General features: G+C 37.7%; 1 protein-coding gene across 6 annotated transcripts in view; it reads left to right on the plus strand.

The window, feature by feature from the left end:
- The window catches only part of PCGF5 (polycomb group ring finger 5), a 105,187-nt gene that overhangs the window by 61,737 nt on the left and 23,885 nt on the right, over positions 1-19,565 (plus strand). For all 6 annotated transcript variants that reach the window (XM_043519779.1, XM_043519781.1, XM_043519780.1 and 3 more), the window contains 2 exons: positions 16,443-16,498; positions 16,612-16,671. In XM_043519779.1, coding sequence (XP_043375714.1) covers positions 16,443-16,498; positions 16,612-16,671 — 116 coding nt within the window. The remainder of the gene's footprint in view (positions 1-16,442; positions 16,499-16,611; positions 16,672-19,565) is intronic.

A 19,565-nucleotide genomic window follows, 5' to 3' on the forward strand; every position in this document is an offset into this window, starting at 1 on the left:
TTAGGAAAGATGTCCTAATTGTAAAGGTAGTTAAGCACTGGAACAAATTGCCTGGAGAGGTTGTGGAATTTCCGTCATTAGAGGTTTTTAAGGACAGGTTAGACAAACTGCTGTCAGGGATGGTCTAGATAATACTTAGGCCAGGGATAATACTTAGACCCTCTCAGTGCAGGGAACTGCTCTTGATGACATATCCAGGTCTAGTCTAGGTAATTCTATGAGTTCAGAAGGGAACTTTTAAGGTGAAAATTAGTACCCATTTGCTCAGTCATTAAAATATGTTCATCATGGAAGGAACCTTGGCCTTGCCAGAAAGAGAGTAAGAACTGCCTACACAATGTGTATTGCATGGTGGTTCTCCTGAGGATGGCTGTTCCAATACTTTTTGTTCATGTTCTGCAGAGATGGTTACAGCTCCAGCCTTGGATGACTCTGTAGATTTGGGTGACCAACTCTTCTCCCTGGTGATTACTTAGTAGGCCAAATGATAATTGGGAGAAATGCAGATTCTCCCATATATTGTCCTTATATGAAATATATCAGCCTTCGTGGCCATGGCCTCTGTCGTAGTCTCATGACAGCTCACAGTTTCAGCCTTTGACTCAAAGAAGAAAGAAACCTCAGTCTCAGAGTTTTTCTCAGCAGCGGATTAGCATCCCTCTGTGAATACAATTGTTATGGAGAAAGCTATGAAAACTAATAATCCTGAAGGGAAGAAATTCCTATGGGGGTGAGTTGGACATCTTCAATATCAAAATTTTTTAAAAAGAAAATATATTTATGCCAATTAAACAGGTCAGCTGCATTATTAATCTGCAAGAGAACTCCTTGAAGTCGAAGAAGAGAGCTTCAGTTATTGCTAGCCAATGGAATATGTTTATCCACAACATTTTTGACAGAGGATGAACTATAATGGAAAACCCCCCACTATTCCATATACTCTTAGAAAACTTTTAAGTGGCTCAAAGAATATATCTAATTTCAGTTCTTGTAGCATCTAAAGGTATGCGTACATTGCATCTTCAAGCAAGCCTCTCAGCATGGGTAAATAGACTTGGATTTGTGGGGCTCGAGCTTGCATGCTAACAATAGCATTGTGGACATTGTGGCTCAAGCAGTAGCACTGAAGCCCACCCAACCCCTTGGTTCTAAGCTTAGGTGGCTAGCCCAAGTCTCTGCCAGCACTGCAGTGTCCACATTGCTATTTTTATTGTGTTAGCTCAAGCCCAGCTAGCACAAGTCTGTCTGTCTGGGCTGGGAAGCTCACTCCCAGCTGCAGTATAGACGCACTCTAAAGTAGAATCCAGCATCTAGAAGTGCATAGAAGTACCACTTTCCTAGTTGACTGAATGGGAGTATCCAAAGGTTTCAATGGGCTGGAAATCAGAGAGAGAGCACCTGAGAGAGTTCAAGATTTTTGCAGTTTCTGTGCAGCTTGTAATCGGTTTGGCTTACAAAATCCTGCCATTAGTAATGTGGTATAGATCTGGTAAATTAATATAGCAGAGAGAAAACACCAGTGCTGTAGAGTCTGCAAGGATTTTTCCTCCAGGGGTGATAGATGTAGATATAAATATATTATAGATATTGATATTAGGGCTGTCAAGTGATTGATTAATCACGATTAATCACACTTTTAAACAATAATAGAATACCATTTATTTAAATATTTTTGGATGTTTTTCTACATTGTCAAATATATCTATTTCTATTACAACACAGAATACAAAGTGAACGGTGCTCACTTTGTATTTATTTTGATTACAAATATTTGCACTGTAAAAAACAAGAAAAATAGTATTTTTCAATTCACCTAATACAAGTACTGTAGTGCAATCTCCTTATTATGAAAGTTGAACTTACAAATGTAGAATTATGTACAAAAAATGTTTTATTTTTGAATGCAGTTAATGTAAAACTTTAGAGCCTACAAGTCACTCGGTCCTACTTCAGCCAATCTCTCAGACAAACAAGTTTGGTTATATTTTCAGGAGATAATGCTGCCAGCTTCTTGTTTACAGTGTCACCTGGAAGTGAGAACAGGCGTTCGCATGGCACTGTTGTAACCAGTATCACAAGATATTTACGTGCCAGATGCGCTGAAGATTCATATGTCCCTTCGTGCTTCAGTCGCCATTCCAGAGGGCATGCGTCCATGCTGATGATGGGTTCTGCTCGATAATGATCCAAAGCAGAGCGGACTGATGCGTGTTCATTTTCATCATCTGAGTTAGATGCCACCAGCAGAAGGATGGATTTTCTTTTTTGGTGGTTCAGGTTCTGTAGTTTCCACAACACAGTGTTGCTCTTTTGAGACTTCTGAAAGCATGCTCCACACCTCGTCCCTCTCAGATTTTGGAAGGCACTTTGGATTCTTAAATCTTGGGTGGAGTGCTGTAGCTATTTTTAGAAATCTCACACTGGTATCTTCTTTGCGTTTTGTCAGATCTGCAGTGACAGTGTTCGTAAATCAAACGTGCTGGGTCATCATCCAAGACTGCTGTAACATGAAATACATGGTGAATGCAAGTAAAACAGAATGAGAGACATACAGTTCTCTCCCAAGGAGTTCAGTCATAAATTTAATTAACGCATATCGCTTCCGGAATGGTGACTGAAGCATGAAGGGGCATATGAATATTTAGCATATCTGGCACACACATACCTTGAAACAGCTACAAAAGTGCCATGGGAACTCCTGTTCTCACTTTCAGGTGACTTTGTAAATAAGAAGCAGGCAGCAGTATCTCCTGTAAATGTAAACAAACTTGTTTGTCTTAGCGATTCGCTGAACAAGAAGTAGACTGACTGTACTAGTAGGTTCTAAAGTTTTACATTGTTTTGTTTTTGAGTGCAGTTATGTAACAAAATCTACATTTGTAAATTACACTTTCACAATTGAGATTGCACTACAGTACTTCTATGAGGTGAATTGAAAAATACTATTTCTTTTATCATTTTTACAGTGCAAATATTTGTAATAAAAGCTATATAAAGTGAGTACTGTACACTTTGTACTTTGTGTTATAATAGAAATCAATATATTTGAAAATGTAGAAACACATCCAAAAATATTTAATAAATTTAAATTGGTATACTATTGTTTAACAGTGCGATTAATCGTGATTAATTTTTTTAATTGCAGTTAATTTTTTTGTGTTAATCACGTGAGGTAACTGCGTTTAATCAACAGCCCTTATATATATTCAGAAATTAAATCAATCGAGCCTCTGAAAATTTTTTGTCCAAAAATGTTTGGATGCAAAATGGCTTTTTGAAGGAAATGGAATTTTTTGATTCCTTAAAAAGTTACAGTGAAATGAATAAAAGTGAAAATTGTTTTGTTTTGAATCAAAAAAATTGTCAATATGTTCCCCCCCCCCCTTTTCCAGTGGGAGAGATGAGGATGGGAACAACAATAATCCCTTTGATAACTGAAACAAAATGATGATTCAAATTAAGACAATTTTAATTTCATGGAAGCATTTCAGTGAAAATTTTTGAACAAAGTGAAAATATTTTAATTTGGTTGAAAATTCACAGAAAATGCTTGTTTTTTTTGTAACTGTCCCCCAAAACTGAGTTGACACAGGCAAAAAAAAGTTAACAGATAACGAGAGTTCAACTCAGTTCTGTGACCTTAGGTATGGAGCCCTGTCTTTCCATAGGCATTCTTCCCTCTGTATCCCTCAAGCAGTTATTTTATGGTTCTTCTCAGAGTACATGTGCCAAGAGGAGGTTGAAGTTGAACTGAGGTTAATCTCTTGTTTACTAAGGACCAGATAGTGCCCCAGCAACCTGTCACTGCTGTCTACAATACTGATTTCCAAGGCAGACTGACGAGCACTTTTTCTCCTAGATAGAGACTTTTGAGATTTTTCTTTGCAATGGCATAATAACATAAGAACGACTATACTGGATCAGCTCAATAGTCCATCTAGCCCAGTATCCTGTCTTCTGACAGTGTCCAATGCCAGGTGCTTCAGAGGGAATGAACAGAACAGGTATTCATCAAGTGATCCACCTCCGTCACCTATTCACAGCTTCTGGCAAACAGAGGCTAGGGAAATTTCTGAGCATCATTTTGCATCCCTGTCCATCCTGGCTAATAGCCATTAATGGACCTGTTCTCCATGAATTTATCTAGTTCTTTTTCGAACCCTGTTACAGTCTTGGCCTTCACAACATCTTCTGGCAGAGTTCCACAGGTTGACTGTGCATTGTGAAGAAATACTTCCTTTTGTTCGTTTTACACCTGCTGCCTGTTAATTTCATTGGATGACCCCTAGTCCTTGTGTTATGAGGAGTAAATAACACTTCTTATTTACTTTCGCCATACCAGTCATGATTTTATAGACCTCTGTCTTATCCCCCCTTAGTCGTCTTTTTTCCAAACTGAAAAGTCCCAGTCTTATTAATCTCTCATGTGGAAGCTGTTCCATAGTCCTAATCATTTTTTTCCCTTTTCTGTACCTTTTCCAATTCCAGTATATCTTTTCTGAGATGGGGCAACCAGATCTGCATGCAGCATTCAAGATCTGAGCATACCAGGGATTATATAGAGGCAATATGATATTTTCTATCTTGTTATCTGTCCCTTTCCTACTGATTCCCAACGTTCTATTAGCTTTAACTGCCGCTGCATACTGCGTGAATGTTTTCAGAGAACTATCCACACTGATACCACTCAAGAAAGAGATACTGAAAACAGCTAATTTAAATCCCATCATTATATATGTATAGTTGGGATTATATTTTCCAGTGTGCATTACTGTGCGTTTATTAACACTGAAATTTCATCTGTTACAGTATCAGGACTTCCATCTTTGTTTTGAATGCCCTAGTTTGAAAGCCTTAAGACTACAAACTTGATGGGCAAAAATCACTTTGGTAGTTTTGACCTACAAGAGACACTCAAATTTTAAATTGTTAAAGAAGAATCTGAAAGTTGCCTTCCCCCTTGGGTCAGCCCTTTTTAACAAAGGGTTAGCAGATTTGGAGATGCAGTGTCCTGACAGCTTTTCACCTCCTCCAAGGTCTTCAAATGTGCCCAGTTGTGCACACTAATCTTTTACTTTCTGGGTTTTTTATAGGCACCTACTCTGCAGTTTCTTGCTGACTAGAGTAAAGGTGTATTAGGAATAAGTAATTGTGTTGCTCCGTATTCCTCTATACCACACAGTATATAACCCCACAATTTTTGTGGTGCTGTTTGAGTTAGCGTTGAGTGTTTCTTTGAATAATTTTCCATGTAGTTCCTTTACATTGGTAGGGTTTGTATTGTTCAGGTAACTTCTATCTAAAGTAAATTGGGCAGCCAGGCAGACTACTGTATAGAGTGAGTGATATCACAGGAGCTAGTTTGGTGGGTTTGGTTTGCTATTTTTTCTCTCTGCTGAAAAGAGGACATTTACCCATTGTCTGGGCTTTCAGAGGGAACTGAAGAAACCAAATTAACATATAAGAAATTAACTATTCTCTGAGGTACAGTTTGCATGGTGAAACTGACTGGGAAAAGCTGTAATAGGTGTCTGACTCATATGCTTAAAAAGGTAGTTTAATGTTAATGGTATTTTTTGAGGATGCATGATGGACTACCTACCATCTCTTTGTGCCCGACAACTATCTCTTGCTTTCTGTAAGGGTAAAAAAAATAACCCCCAATCTTTTACACCAGTAATGTAGTCTGAGTTTTTCTTACTTTGTAACAGATATTCTACCAAGAGAGCTTATGATTAAAAGTGAAGAAAATACCATATGGTATCAATATAAGAGCAAATATTCAGGTCTTAATTACATCAGAGTTGTTTATTTATTTATTCCCTTGTGACAGCTACAAGCTGCCTGTGGGTTTATGGTTAGGTGTTCGTATGTAGAGCAGTTCATGGGAGAATGAACATGTTTAAATTGTATATAAAAAAGACAGGGTGATATTCAGCTGCATCTGACCGGTTTGGTTAATGAGTATCTCATAAAATGTCATTCTAAGCTTTTGGGGAGGTTAGGCATGAAAGGATCTCTCTTTCTTTATATATGGTATTTATAAATGTTATAGGTATTCATATTGCTTCCCCTCACCATAGTGCCTGAGTGAAATATTGAGTGTGTTGAAAACGAAAATATAGTAGAAATATTTCTATGTTGATTTGAGAATGTCAATCTGAAAAATACATTTCTGAAATATGTAAATAATTTTGTGTTCTAGACAGGAAATATGAAGGTGAGAAAAAACTAAGACCACAAGCTAGAAGTGCAGAAACAGCAATATTCTGTGGGAAGTTTCCTTAAACCCAGTTACTCTAAAAGAGGTTTATTTGACAATAATCTTCATAAAACAAGTAGTTTGCTAGTTACAATTTATAAAAACAGTTTTAAAGATATGTTAAACTCAAAGTAATCAGAAGAGCAAATGAGCAGAAATATCAAACTGAGTCTTGTGATGTTGACTATATGGCTTGCTGTATATATTTTACACAATGAGTTTTCAGAGAGCCTATCCTTGTCATTGCTTGAGAACAGATTAATATTTTATGTGCAATGGCATTAAACACTGTATGAAATTAAAAACGAATTGCACTGTAGTTTATTAGGCTTGAAACTTCTCAGGGATATATGAGTGAACTATGTTATTACATGTTTGAACCAGTTAGATTTTTTAAATATAGGTACTATATCATTATAAACTAACTTCTGAGTAATTGCCAGAAGTGTTAATTTTTTAAAAATATATCTTTCAGTTACTAGTGTTCAGGGCCTGTCTCAATTGCAAAGTTAACTGTGAAATTCTATGTCAATCTTGAAAATGGAGATTCAGTTTTTGAGGGATGTTACGTTGTTAAAATCACTTTGGGCCCTGTCCTGCATTCCCTGTCGAACAAAAATTATGTATGCATCAAAAAAATCATTGGGGGCTTTGGGTGCACCAAGAAGGTAGGATCACACACTTTTGATATCCAACTCTAGGGACACCAGTGAACCTGAATGAGTTTTCAGTTTGCCTTGTGACACACAATTAGTAGTGGAGAATTGCTTTGCTCATGTAATTCATCCTGTCCTTTAAAAATAAAAATGTCAGGGTCCAGTCTAAAGCTGGTATTTACATTTGATGTTTTATACTCTTCTGTACAATTGGGGTTTTTTTGATGCAGGGAAAGGTGGCTATAGTTAATCTCTGAAAATACTTGCTTCAACTTTTACGGGAACTATTATGTTAAATTACAGAAAAGATTGACTTTGGAATTATCTAACGTAATTGTTCAGGTTTCATTTTGGAATTGGTTTGGTGTAGAATGAAAGACATTTCCTTGCAGTTTTGAAAACCTTAGGATGATGGGACTAATCTGAAAGGCACACCTGAAAGTGACAAATACTTTCAAATTTTTTTTTATTCCCTATAGTTTGTAGTCAGAACTTAACATTACTTTTTCTGCCATTTTTTGATTTATTACTTCAGACATGTATTGATTTGTGTAATATTTATGCTTCTTAGAGAACAAATGTGAAAATGATTCCGTTTGGTTTGTTTCCTTATTGAAAGAAAACATTAATTGTAGACCATGAAACCAGCACTCAGTGCTATTTTCCATCTTTGGCACCAAAGTTAGAAGACAAAATAAAAGACAACAGATGGGGAGTTCCACTCTGTAAATGAAAAGGATGGAGGAGGTTTTTTCAGGGTTTGTTTGCCCTTCTGGGGAATTAGGAGCTGTTTTGTTGGGGAGGGGGATGGTGTTGTAGTAGTAGTTTAGGATATGGAGTTGGTTTTAGGTAGCCTGTGTATATTACCACTTGTGTGATATGCCCTTACCCCAGCACCACTAAGCTTCGGGAACCTTATACAAAACAGTGCCCGTTAGCTGCACTGAACGTTCTGAGCTGAGGCTATAAAAGGGCCTCAGTGCACCTGGGCCACTGGGGTAACTATCAGAGCAGGAGTGCTTCAGTGTCCTGGGATTCTTGTTCTCCCTCCAGCTCTATGAGTGTTGCTCTCTTAGCTTCCCTGGCCTGTTGGGACAGCCCATTTTAGATGGTAGAGTCTCATTTCAGGTCTGGCAGGAAGTTGAAAAATAATTAGTAAGTGATTTGTAAAAGTGCCTAGAATATGAAAAATGGCATAGCAGGGTTTTCTTCACAATGTGACACAATAGTCCAGGACTAAAGTTCAAAAACTAGTATAGGTGTTTCATACCAAAATGCTTTGGTGACCGATCTAATTTGACCTTTTTTTAATTAGACATGCTGTCTGTAAAGAGAGAATCTGGAATTCTCATATATTTACTAAAGGAAGATAATTATTTGTAGAAATCACCTTTATCCATTCCCCAACTATAAGATCACCTCTCTCCTCTTCCTTAACTTTTCACCCCCATAGGAAAAGGTAGTGAACAAGCATGCGCTCTATAGGAGGCTTATATTATAAATAAGGTTTTGACTGAAATTTGGTATGCATGTCTCAGTCAGAGAATAAGGTTGTGTACCTTACTTTCTTTTTCTGTGAAATTTGAAAAAGTTATTTTATTGTACAGTTGAAGAATGGATAAAACGGAATCTGAGTCAAAATCATTTTGTGGAAGAAAGGTAACAGAGGCTATGGTGGGATAGAGCTTGGGGTATGCTACAGACCCCCAGGATCCGATTTGGATATAGATGGAAACCTCGTTAATATTTTTAATGAAATAAATACTACTGGGAATTATATGATTAGGGGAAACTTTAATTTCCCAGATGTAGTTTGGAGAATGAGTGCTACTAATAATGGTAGGCTCAGATATTCCTGGATGTGATATCCAATAGATTTCTTCACCAAATAGTCACCGAACCAACAAAAGGTGATGCCACTTTAGATTTAGTATTGGTAGCAAGGACCCCATAGAAGAACTGGTTGTAGAAGACAACCTTGATCAGGTGATTATGATCTAATCTAATTTAAGATAAATTAAAGCTAGATAAATGAAAATAGGTCTGCAACTAGGATCTTTGATTTCAAAAGGGCAAACTTTAAAAAATTTAATGGAAGTAGTTGGGGAAGAGGACTGGACTGAAAACTCAATGATCTGAATCTAGAGGAGGCTTGGAATTACTTTAACTCAAAGTTGCAGGAACTATCTGAAGCCTGTACCCGAAGCAAGGAGAAAAAATTTGTAGGGAAGGGTTGAAGACCAAACTGGATGAACAAGCATTGTAAGCAGATTATTAAGAGAAAGCAGAAAGCCTACAAGGAATGGAAGATAGGATGGATCTTGGAGGTCAGAAACTGTAGGGGGAAAGTGAGAACTGCCACAAGCCAAGCAGAGTTGGACCTTGTAAAGGGAATTAAAACCAATAGTAAAAGGTTCTTTAACCATATAAATTTAAAAAAAAAAAAAAAAAAAAAAAGCAAGGATAGAAGTGGGCTAAACAGTGAAGATGGGGTGCAGATTAATGATAGTCTAGGCATGGCCCAACACCTAAACCAATGCTTTGTCTCAGTTTTTAATAAGGGTAATGAGATTAGAAGTAGTGGCAGTGTGGCTAATGGAAACGAGGATATGGAAGTAGAAATGACCACATCCAAGGTAGAAGTCAAACTCAAACAGCTTAATGGGACCAAATTGAGGAGCCCAGATAATCTCCAGCCAAGAATATTAAAGGACCAGAGACACAAAATTGCAAGCACAGTAGCAGGGATTTTTAATGATCTTGTAAATTTGGGGATTGTATCCTATGACTAGAGAATCGTTAATATAGTACCTATTTTTAAGAGAGAGGGGAAAAAATGATCTAGGATACTATAAGCCTGTTCGTTTGACTTCAATTATATACAAGGTCTTGGAACAAATTTTGAAAGAGAAAGTAGTTGAAGGCATAGAGGTAAACATTAATTAGGATAAAATGCAACATGGTTTACAAAGGTAGATTGTGCCAGACCAACCTGATCTTTTTCTTTGAGAAGATAAATGATTTTTTTAGATAAAGGAAATGCAGTAGCTCTAATCTACCTGGATTTCATACATTTCCATATGATTAATATGGAGAAGTGGGGCTTACTACAAGAATTGAAAGGTGGGTAAGGAACTGCGTAAAGGGGAGACTACAATGGATTATAGTGAAAGTTGAACTGTCAGACTGGAGGGAGGTTACTAATGGGGTTTCTCAGGGATCAGTCTTGGGACCAATTTATTTAACATTTTCATTAATGACTTTGTCACAGAACGTGGGAGTGTGCAAATAAATTTGCAGATGACACAAAGTTGGAAACTATCGGCAATACAGAGGAAGACTGGAATGTCAGAAAGAAGAAGTGGATGATGTAGTAATAGAAGTGGAGTAATAGAAACTGAATGAAATTTAATAGTGTAAAGTGAAAAGTCATGCACTTAGGGACTAACAAAAAATAATTTTTGCTATCAGCTGGGGACATATCATTTGGAAGCGGCAAAGGAGGAGAGAGACCTGGGTGTTTTGATCTATCACAGGATGACTATGAGCCACCAATGTAATGCGGCCATGAAAAAGGCTAATGCAATCATAGGATGCCTCAGACGAGGTATTTTCAGTCAAGATAGGGAAGTGTTATTACCATTGTACAAGGCACTGGTGAGACCTGATTTGGAATACTACATGCAATTCTGGTGTCTCGTGTTTACGAAAGATGAATTCAAACTGGAACAGGTTCAGAGAATGGCTACTAGGATGATCAGAAAAATGGAGAACCTACCTTCTGAGAGGAGACTTAAAGAGCTTGGCTTGTTTAGCCTAACCAAAAGAAGGCTGGGAGGAGATACGATTGCTCTTTATAAATACATCAGAGGGATAAACAGCAGGAAGGGGGAGGAGTTTTTAAGTTAATGGCCAATGTTGGCACAAGAACAAATGGATATAAACTGGCCATCAACAAGCTTAGGTTCGAAATTAGTGAAGGTTTCTAAGCATCAGAAGACTGACCGGGAATAGCCTTCCAAGGGGGGCAGTGGGGGAAAAAAACCTAACTGTTTTCAAGACTGAGCTTGATAAGTTTATGGTGGGGATGGTATAACATTCCATCCAGATCTGTGAGGGCCTTTCTCAACCTTGCCCTGCACCCTTGGATGTCTCACAATGTTTTGCTCCTGTAGCTCCCACCTGGGCTATTCTCAAACAGCCTGCCAGCCACACATCAGTCACATTTTGGTGTCTACTTCCAGGTGGCCCCAGCATTCTCACAGTCCTGAATTTCCCCCCAAAACATGTGTTCTGCACTGTCCAGCCCTTTTCTGGACCAGATTCTCATGCCAGGATCTACTCCCAAAGTCCAAAGGCTGTTCCTTTTGTCTTCTTACGTGAGAGAGAGAGAGATGGATAGGGAGAGATATCTTGGGGTGTTTTTGCCCCTCACTTTATAGTTCAGTCCCTAAAGTTCATTGCTACTGTTGGAGTCTTGTGGTGAAAGAGGTTTCAGACTATTGTTTACTAAGATACAGATCTGTTCGTGCAGTAACTCCTCGCTTAACGTTGTAGGTGTGTTCCTGAAAAATGCGACTTTAAGCAAAAAGATGTTTAGCTAATCCAATTTCTCCATAAGAATTAATGTAAATATGGGGGGTTAGGTTCCAGGGAAATTTTTTTCACCAGAGAAAAAACTATATATATACACACAGTATAAGTTTTAAACAAACAATTTAATACTGTACACAGCAATGATGATTGTGAAGCTTGGTTGAGGTGGTGAAGTTAGAGTGTGGAAGAGGGTGGATATTTCCCAGGGAATGCCTTATTGCTAAATGATAAATTAGCATTCGGCTGAGCCCTCAAGGGTTAACACATTGTTATTGTAGCCTCACGCTCTACAAGGCAGCACGAATGGAGGGAGGGGAGACAGCATGGCAGAGAGAGACACATATCCTGTGTGTGAGAGAGATGTGCATTGCCCCTTTAAGTATGCTGACACCACTTTAAGTATATTGCCTTTTTAAGTAGATCAGCAAGTTGAGACAGTAGCTGTGGCCAGCAAGCTCTCTCCATCCAGAGCCCTGTTGTGTCTCCACCCTGCTCTATATGGAGAAGGGGTAAGTGGGGGGCAGGAACGGGGGGGGCCACCGTGAAATTAGTGAAGGTTTCTACTGACACACCCACCCTGACACACCTCCTCCCCCCCGGCACAGCAAGCAGGAGGCTCCCAGGAGCAGCACATGGCAGTGGGGAGAGGGACAGCTAAACTGCCGGCAATTGATAGCCTGCTGGGCAGCTGCACAGGGAACTTATGGGAGCGGGGAGCTGATAGGGGGGCTGCCGGTCCACCTGGATTCCAAGCCCCCGCCAGCTAGCTCCAGTGGGCTGCTCTTCCTGGCAGCAGTGGACAAAGCAGGTGGCTGCCAAACAACATTATAAGGGAGCATTGCGAAACTTTAAACAAGCATGTTCCCTAATTGATCAGCAACGTAAGAACGAAACAGCGTTAACCGAGATGACTTTAAGTGAGAAGTTGCTGTGCTTGCCCCTCTTCCTTGCCAAAAAATGCCCACTTAATAGATGATTGCCCATCTACTTTTATGATATCTGGTTAGAGGTGTCATCTTGTTCTTTGTCTTTGAGAAACTGGTTTACTCAGACTTGTGTGGTAAACACATTTCAGACCTAATTTAGCTGTTTATAAATTTATATATAAATAATCATGATATTATTGACCAGTGAGTTATTAGTTTTCAAATGATACTTTACAATGCATATTTTGTACAAAGATTATTATAGTAGCATGTAGTATGTGAATACCATTATAGATGGTATGATGAGATTGCCTATACTGGCATATCGTCCATCTGTGACTGCTAGTGGCAAATATCTCCAACTGCTGGACATGGGACACTAGATGGGGAGAACTCAGAGTTACTACAAAGAAATTCCTTCCCAGGTGTCTGGCTAGTGGGTCTTGCCATCGTGCTTAGAGTCTAACTGATCATCATATATGGGGGCAGGAAGGAATTTTCCTCCAGGTCAGATTGGCAGAGACCCTGGGGTTTCTTTGCCTTCCTCAGCAGCATGGGGCACGGGTCACTTGCTGGTTTAAACTAGAGTAAATAGTGGATTTTCTGTAACTTGAAGTCTTTACGTCAGTAATACTCAGCCCTCCATGCTTCAGGAGTCAAATTAGTGATCAACAATACCCAAAAGAGTCACAGTAGTGTTAATTCATTTTTTAAAAAATTATTTTATTTATTTATTTATTTAAATTTATTTTTACACGCGCACACACACACACACACACAGAGCAAAATGACTGACCAAGTATTATTATCTTATCAACTACAGTTGGTTAATAACATAGTAAAAGCATCCTGATTGGTTAATAATTAAATCACACAGTATTTTAATATCATCTGCCACAAAGAGCCTCAGGAGACGTTCTACAGAGCCACTTGCGAGCCTAAGTCTGATTATCACTACTTTTAAATCCATGATTTGAGGACTTCATTAACTCAACCACAAATTATGGCTCTGGTACAGAAGTAGGTGGATGGGGTTCTGTGGCCTGTAATGTGCAGGAGGTCAGACTAGATGATCACAATGGTCCCCTATGACCTTAAAGTCCATGAGTCTAAATAAACAAACTGCAGTTAGGAGTTTCAGATGATACACACACACACACACACAGCTTCAAACAGCTTTGTTTGCTACATTGTCATTTTGCAAGTTAATAACATCTAATATGCATGATAAGGGGTCAGGGATGGGAAATTTAAGGGCTTTTTGTTTAGAAAATATTAATATTGGTGTTAGTAAAATGTTAATTAGTACTTCAGTATTTTTAACACAGAGATTAACCATAATTTCCAGAAAATAACATGCTCTTTTCGTTGAATTTTGATGCTGAAAATTAAAGGAGGTGGGTGTATGAGTGCATTTTCTCTTCTACATCATTAATTATTGTGAGGGCAAGTAGCGTGCGCAACAGACATCTCACATAATCCAACAGCAAGCACTGCATTTGTGATGTGACCTCTGAGTGACTCTAGAATTGTTTTGTTTCCCTAGTATTATTATATTGTACCTTATTTGTTTGCCTTAGAGTCCTGTTTGTTGTCCAGGTTCTGAACAACGTACTTTACTGTTGGTGAGAGGAGATGAAACAGTGAGGAGAGGAAGGAAGAGAAAACAGGAGAGAAGAGGAAACAGAGAGGGAGAGGAGACCAAAAGGAGAGGTGAAGAGGTAGAAAGAAGAGGATAGACTAAGTGGACAGGAGAGTGGGTGAGATTAAGAGAGGTAAAAGAACATTGTTAGCTTTAGCAATAAAAACATAGATGCATGTTATTTTCTGGAAAAGATTATATCTGTTGTTGGCAGCTGTATTGAAATAGTGGATCATATTTTAGTGATCAGAAAATTGAGAGAGAATTGATATCAAAACCCTGCATTTTTAAACGCCCATGTACATAGTGTCTAACCATAAATACAGTATGTGGTGGGTTTTTTATGAGAGACTGTAGATGAACTGAAGGCTTAAAAACCTATTAAGACAGCTGTCTATTGACCAAATTTAGACCTGGATTAAATGAGTGCAACTCCTGTCAGGTGTAACTGGATCACAAAACCAGTGTAAATGAAAAAGTAGCACAGCTAGCATCAACTTGCCACCCAGTAGCCTCAATTCTCAACTGTGCCAAATTCACTCTCCTTGCAGCTTGGGGAAAGATGGGACATGGCTCAAAGCCACGTTTTTGCTTCCTTGATCCTGCATGGCTGATGGCCAAAAGGATTCCCAGCATAAATTAGAGCAGCCTCTAACTTATGCTGGCAGCAACCAATCAGCATCCTGGGGGATCTGGCAGAGCCCTCTGTGCTCAGACCCACTCCTAGAATGTCCCACCTCCATCACTCCTTCTGTGTGAAGAAGTGAAATAAGTTGCATTGAGCCAACTACTCTACTCTAGCTTTGTATCACCTGTGGGATTCTCAGCAGGAGGAGTCCAGGGGTGAGTCCCCAGCAAAGCAGCCAGAACAGGGACCTAGGATTTAGCCTAATGAGTGTCCAAATTTAGGATGCAGAAAGTGGAGTGATCAGGAAAAGAAACTCACAGAAGGGTTTAAAAGCAAGCCCATTCCACCCCACCCCACCACTTTCTTGCACCTCTTTGCTAACAGCTTGACAATAAAGTAGAGTGGAATCATCTTTGCTTTATTTTTTACTTTACTTTTTGTTTTCGATCTTGTCCTTCTGTCCTTTGGTGTGTAAATTACATTCATTTCCCACACCCAATTAATGCAATATTCATGTAAGTTATGCTATTCTACCACTTACTCCAATCTGTACCTCCCTTTATATCACCACTGAATTTAATCTTATGGTTTTACTATTCTATAATATATAGTTATATTTTATATGGAGCTGTTAGATTATTTTATCAATAGTCTGAATTGTTGATACCCAAAATACATACATTCTCTTTTAATCCAAAGATTATTTGGATGTCATATTATTATAGAAAACTGTATGTTTTGTTAATATATAAAAAAGCAGTATCATAGAAAACTTAATTCCTATCCTGGCTGGTAGAAGTGATAGCAGAAGCATATTCTGTCTTGTTTCATAAAGTTTAAGATAACAACTTCAGTAGTAGATAGTTACCCTAGTCTGTTTACACACACTGAGATAAAAATATATTTGCTACCTTTATCTGTAAGTAGCCTTCCTTTTGTTAGTTTGTGACACAAACTATAACCTTATGAAACATAATGTTTGTGTGTGCTAGCACTCTATATTAACCCAGTGGTTATTTTTCTGTATGGCTACCTGTTTTTAATTATTTTTAAGAGATGGTGTGTCTTTGCTTTGTTTGATGGTACCTTGATACTGTAGTGATGGACATCTTAAAAATGCTTATGATCATAATAGTTTATAGCAACATTCTTTAGTCCAGAAAAAAAACACAGTCAACCAGAAATTTACCAGAGAAACATTACGGTCAATGAATTTATTATTTAAAGTTGACTACAGTGGCCACCATCTTAAAATGGTTAGGGGGGTTGGTTACATTTTATTGTTTTTCTAATTGTCCTTTTCAAATATTAAGTGAACCACTTCACAATGGTACACAATAATTTGCATGTGACAGAAATTGAAAAATACTATGAATGTTTTATATAGTGAGATTTTTTTTCTCCTCTTTCTTCCCCCTTCTCCCTTTTTCTCTGTATTTTTTTAAATACTGACACCTGAAGGTATGCCTGATTCTGTAACAAATCAGTGCAAGAGATGGGTGAGAGGAGATAAGTGTGAATATATTTTTCTCATGTTTTTCTTTTTTTTTCATTTTGCAATCTATTGGGTTGTGAATGATGTATTACTTACCAGGAGCATTGTTATATAATTACTGAAATGTTTGTTTAGGAGGCTTTTTAAATTTGTTTTTAATTACTTATAAGGGGTGTCTAAAATTCTGCATAGGCATCTTCTTTCTTTGAAAGAAATGTTTTTTTTCTTCCTTGAAAGGTTGGATAACACATTAGAGGAAATTATATTTAAGCTGGTGCCTGGACTTCGAGAACGTAAGTTTGATTAGTTTTGCTACCTTTTTTGTGTTATTGGAAGCAGCATTTCTAGTGATATTTCTGTATTGCTGATCTGAAACATCCCTTTGCTTTTGTTTGATGTTAACTAGAGGAACTTCAGCGTGAGATCGAATTTTGGAAGAAAAACAAACCTCAAGAAAATGGACAAGGTGATTTTTTTTGTTGCTGTTCTAGCTATAAATTTAATAATGTATCTGTTAAGTAATGTAATGGCTCCTTCATAGGCTGCAGTCCCCTGCAAATACTTGTGTTTGTGTATAGGTCCATTGAATTCAGTGGTTGGAACCACACAGGTGCATAAAATTACACCTTTGCATATGTGTTTACAGGATCAGGGCCACAATACCCTGATGTTTGTCTATTCAGCAATTGTAAATTTTAAATCTAACAATTTCATCCTTATTTTTACTTGCATTTCCCAATAATATTCCCATGTTTGAGATTCATACTACTTTCTGCTTTGAATTCTTAATATCTTTTATACTTGATATTTTCTACTTTGATCCTAGTTATAATCTACCAGTGGTAAAACATAGAACTACGTGAGTCTTTACATACAGATTAATTTCTGTTATCAAATTTGGCCAGCTGTTGAGTGGAAGGTTGTCAAGAATTAGGTTTGACAAGTAACAGAAATATTTTTCCACAAGTGCTAAACAATTGCTTTATATATATTCCAGAATGGATGTCTTTCACTATTAGTCTTAAAAATCTTTGGGAGTCCTTTACTGAGCTGATAAGTAGTGCAGAAAATCCAGGGTTTTTGTATTCTCTAAACTGGCTTCATGATTTGGATGCCACAGCGTGTTTGACTTTTTGTAAACCATTTAAAGACACACTGTCAATCCAAAGAGAGATTTATTATGCTGTATGAGGATCATCTGTTTCAAAGAGGCATTGTCAAGTACTCTTTTTTTATATAATTTTTAATATATTTTCTGTTTATAATATCCTCTTTGCAGTTTGAAAAAATAATATTTCCTACCTCACTAGTATTTTGTACATTTACATTTGGCAAACATTACAGGGAAAACTTTAATTATTTCTCTTCCTAGTAATACAATTATTTTAAAGTTAGCCTATAGTACAATTTAGACAAAATTTTACTAGTCCACTACAAAGTAACAGATATAATTAGAAGTACGTATTAAATAAACTTAAGACAAATATTTTTATTTATTAATTTTTATTAAAGATAAACAAAACTTGATAGTGTTGTTTACTCATCATAATGATCCATTAAAAGAAGGGTGTCCTTTATAAGATAAAGGAATATAACGAGTCAAGGAAATACACTGTAAATTACCAGCTACTATTAATTTATAGTTATAAGGATTGTACGATTGATATATTTTTAACCATTCATCCTTCTAGATCTTCCTCAAATAATTCAGTTGTTAATCTAAGGACTTCTTTGCTTTGTAAATCAAAGTGTAGAATATAAAGGGGTTATGTAGGCTGGCTACTTCCATCTCACCACGATGAAGTCTTTTTGGTTGTCATCTAGGCTGGAAGGTTGCCTGCCTTTGCTCCTACTGTGTGGTTGTTGTGACATTTGGGGATCACCCAGGTGATTCTGTCACTACCTGTCTTGTAATTTTGGGTGCTTTACTGCTATGCTATAAGAGCTCAGAGTTTTGACACCAATAGCCAGCCTACAAGCATAAAGCTCTCAACTTTGGCTTCCACCTGCCTAATTACTCGTTGCAGGGCTGATCCCACTAGCCCTTCTAGTCTCGAGTCTCTCCCAAATCTGTCTGCCCAAGTTCTTAACTACCAGACTCTTGGACTTTTCTCCTCTGATTTGTCACCCCTGAAGGAGTGAAACCTGCCCCCAGTCATGAGTTCACTTTTGCACAACAAACTCTTGCTTGTAGTAAAAATAAACCAAAGTTTTTGTTTGATAGAAAAATCATAAATTCAAAGATGAAATAGGGAGGAAAAACAAACACACGTTACACAGAAAATATATATAAAGATGGAGTCTCGGTCTTTACACTTCTATATTAGTTAAATTCCCTTTTCTAATACAAGTTATCTATTGCCTCTGAACAGTTTCCCAGCATATACCCTCTGTTCCCAGATAGCACCCAGCTTAGATGCTGGCCCTCAGTTTTTGGATAGCCTTCACTTCAAACCCTCCTCTCTTTTAACAAGGTGTGCCATTTTTTTTTTGTTTATTTGTTTTTCTTTCTGTTGGGTTCTGGTAATTCATGGTTACACAGAGCAGGGGAAACTTCCTCCTTCCTTAGTTTTCTTTTCAGTTTAAATGTCTTTCCATTAACTTTAATGATCCACCATTGTATCTTCCTGGCTGGACAATGGATGGGTATTTGAAGTTGGTTTCATGTAAACAACTAACCTGGAAGGTGCCCTTCTCTGCTTGATTACTTCACCCTCTGTTCTGAGGTGATGCTGTAGTTCCACCACAGTTATTACAATTTTCTACGCGCACACACACACACACACTCTCTCTCTCTCATAACCATAACCTGTATACATATCACCTAATGACTATCAAGGTCAGAACATTACAAGCTTTCATAAAAGACGTTATTTGGCATATATTTATACACAATAACATTGTATACAACCAGTTGATTCAGTTGCTTATTCTCTGGGATTCAGACATACCCTGTTCTCCCTGAGGGTGTCTGCACCCTGATTGTCACAGTTGTTACCTTCTTTTTCTTCTCAGATGTCTGTGGCAGCTTGCTTTTAGAGATCAACAGGATGAGTGTAGGAGTGCTTGAGAAGGGTAGCAGAGTGTGAGTGAAGGGTGATCACTTAAGAGTTTTATATTCTTCTTCTTTCTATTTTAATGAAATTATAGGAAAATATACCTCTTTCAGGCCTGTTTAGATTCAAGGTTGGCTGTAGTTATACTTTCATGGGCTCCATGCCTGGTTTTGGTCACACCTTCAGCTCCTGAGCATGCAATCTGTTTAAAGAATTTGCCGCATACTTCTAATTGCCTTTGTTCTCTTATCCTCAGATAATTTTTTAAAGTTAGTTTTATCTTCTTTTTGTTATTATTATTATT

This window comes from Dermochelys coriacea, chromosome 7 (assembly GCF_009764565.3).
Source record: "Dermochelys coriacea isolate rDerCor1 chromosome 7, rDerCor1.pri.v4, whole genome shotgun sequence".
Taxonomy (NCBI): Eukaryota; Metazoa; Chordata; order Testudines; family Dermochelyidae; genus Dermochelys; species Dermochelys coriacea.